Source organism: Chenopodium album, chromosome 27 (assembly GCF_948465745.1).
Source record: "Chenopodium album chromosome 27, dcCheAlbu1.1, whole genome shotgun sequence".
Taxonomy (NCBI): domain Eukaryota; kingdom Viridiplantae; phylum Streptophyta; class Magnoliopsida; order Caryophyllales; family Amaranthaceae; genus Chenopodium; species Chenopodium album.
This window is the reverse complement of record NC_137860.1, coordinates 13707354-13709286: the sequence shown is the minus strand read 5'-3', so window position 1 is coordinate 13709286 and position 1933 is coordinate 13707354. Positions and strand designations below refer to the sequence as shown.

The 1933-nt window shown below is 38.2% G+C and overlaps 1 protein-coding gene across 1 annotated transcript; it reads left to right on the top strand.

Moving 5' to 3' along the window:
• Positions 1-336: 336 nt before the first annotated feature.
• Positions 337-813, top strand: LOC145619704 (uncharacterized). The gene has a single exon (XM_081674408.1). It carries the CDS (start codon positions 337-339, stop codon positions 811-813), a length of 477 nt encoding a protein of 158 aa, XP_081530534.1.
• Positions 814-1933: the final 1120 nt, after the last annotated feature.

Below are 1933 nucleotides of genomic sequence, written 5' to 3'. Positions count from 1 at the left end.
TCCTAAAATCTCAAGCGGTCGTGGTTTTTCCTCTTGTTAGGGCCAAGAGGTTTTCCACGTAAAATCTCCCTGTGTTCACTTTAAGTTCCTGTAGCTTAATTGTTTTCAATTCCACAAAAAGTTAGCTCAATTCTCTTAAACTACAATTCACCCCCCTCTTATGGTATTCTTCTAAAGTAACAATTGGTATCAGAGCCTAATCCTCTTGAAATCAGGACACCTTGAAGAGGAGAATCTTGGCACAAGATGAACACTCAAGAAAAGCTAGAAGAAGGGTACTCTACGAAACGACCTCCTATGTTCAATGGGAAATTCTATACCTATTGAAAGAACAGAATGGAGATCTTCATCAAAGCAGAGAATTACCAAGTATGGAGAGTTATCGAAGTAGGAGACTTCGTGGTAACCAAAACCAATGCTCAAAATGAGGTAATCCCTAAACCAATGTTTGAATATGAGAAAGAAGACTTTGATAAAATGGAAATCAATGCAATGGCTGTGAAACTGCTTCACTGTGGACATGGACCACATGAGCACAATCGTGTTATGGGGTGCAAGAACGCAAAGGAAATTTGGGATCTCCTTCAAGTAACTCATGAAGGAACTAATGAAGTGAAACGTTCTAAAATCGATTTACTCATGTCTAAGTATGAACGTTTTGAGATGCAACCCAAGGAATCTATCCAAGAAATGCTTACTAGATTAACTAACATTATTAATGAACTAGTTTCTCTTGGTAGAAAAATTCCTACTGATGAGCAGGTTAGAAAGGTGTTGGGAAGTCTTCCTCAAGACGAGCGTTGGAGAGCCTAGGTGACAGCCCTTTAGGAAACAAAGGACTTCACAACGTTCAACATTGAACAACATGCTGCTTTCCTCATGACACATGAGCTTCATCTAGGAACTAATACCAGTGAAAGAATCAAGAACAAAGGGATGGCACTGAAAGCTGACCAGGAGGAATCAGAAGTAAATGAAGAAGAAGTAGCAATGCTAGTCAGGAGATTCAAGAGAATGTTCAACAGGAACGGAAGGAACTCCAGGAATTTTCAAAATAAGTCTTCTAACTCCAAACCAGACTATGGATGTCACAAGTGTGGATCAACTGACCACTTCATCAGAGACTGTCCTCAATGGGATATTGAGAAAGGAAAATGGAAGTTCAAAGAACAAGGAAAAGAGAAATACAAGACTCCTTTCTCAAAAAACGATGTCAAGAAAGCAATGATTGCTGCTTGGGTAGACTCTGAAAGTGAGTAAGATGAAGATCAACCTGAAGAGGAAACTGCCAACCTCTGGTTGATGGTAAAGTCAGATGACAGGCGAGCGTACCTCAAGGAACTTGAAAAGGAGGTAAGTGAAAGTAACTTTGATAATGCTAAACTTAGATCCTTATCTAAAGATGCTTTGATTGATCTTATTGTTGAAATGGAAATAAATCTAAGTGATGAGTGCATGCAAAGGAACGAATGTCAAAAGGTTCTTCAAATCTGGAAAGATCATAGTACCTGGCTGGAAACAGCAAGGAATGATATCCAAACCAGATTTGGAGAGCTTCATGACAAATATCTCCTTATGTCTGAAATGCTTGAAAATGTTAAAAAGGAAAATGTCATGTTAAATGTCGAGCATTCACAGTACAAACTTGTTAATGTTAATATTAATTCTAGTAGTTCCTCCAATGATTCCATGCTGAAATTCAATGCTGATTTTGAAAAACTCAAGCTAGATCTTGAGAATTTAAAAACTGACAAAGATAAACTGGAAAGGTAACTACAAGGTAGAAAGAATAGAAGTATTGGTTCGAATGCTACTCCAAAATGGATTAAGGATGCTCAAGTCTAGAGAACTGAGGGACTTGGGTACGAGTCCAAACGTAAAGGGAAACAGAAAAAATATGTAGACCTTCCAAGTAGCAAAGTGTGTACCTTTT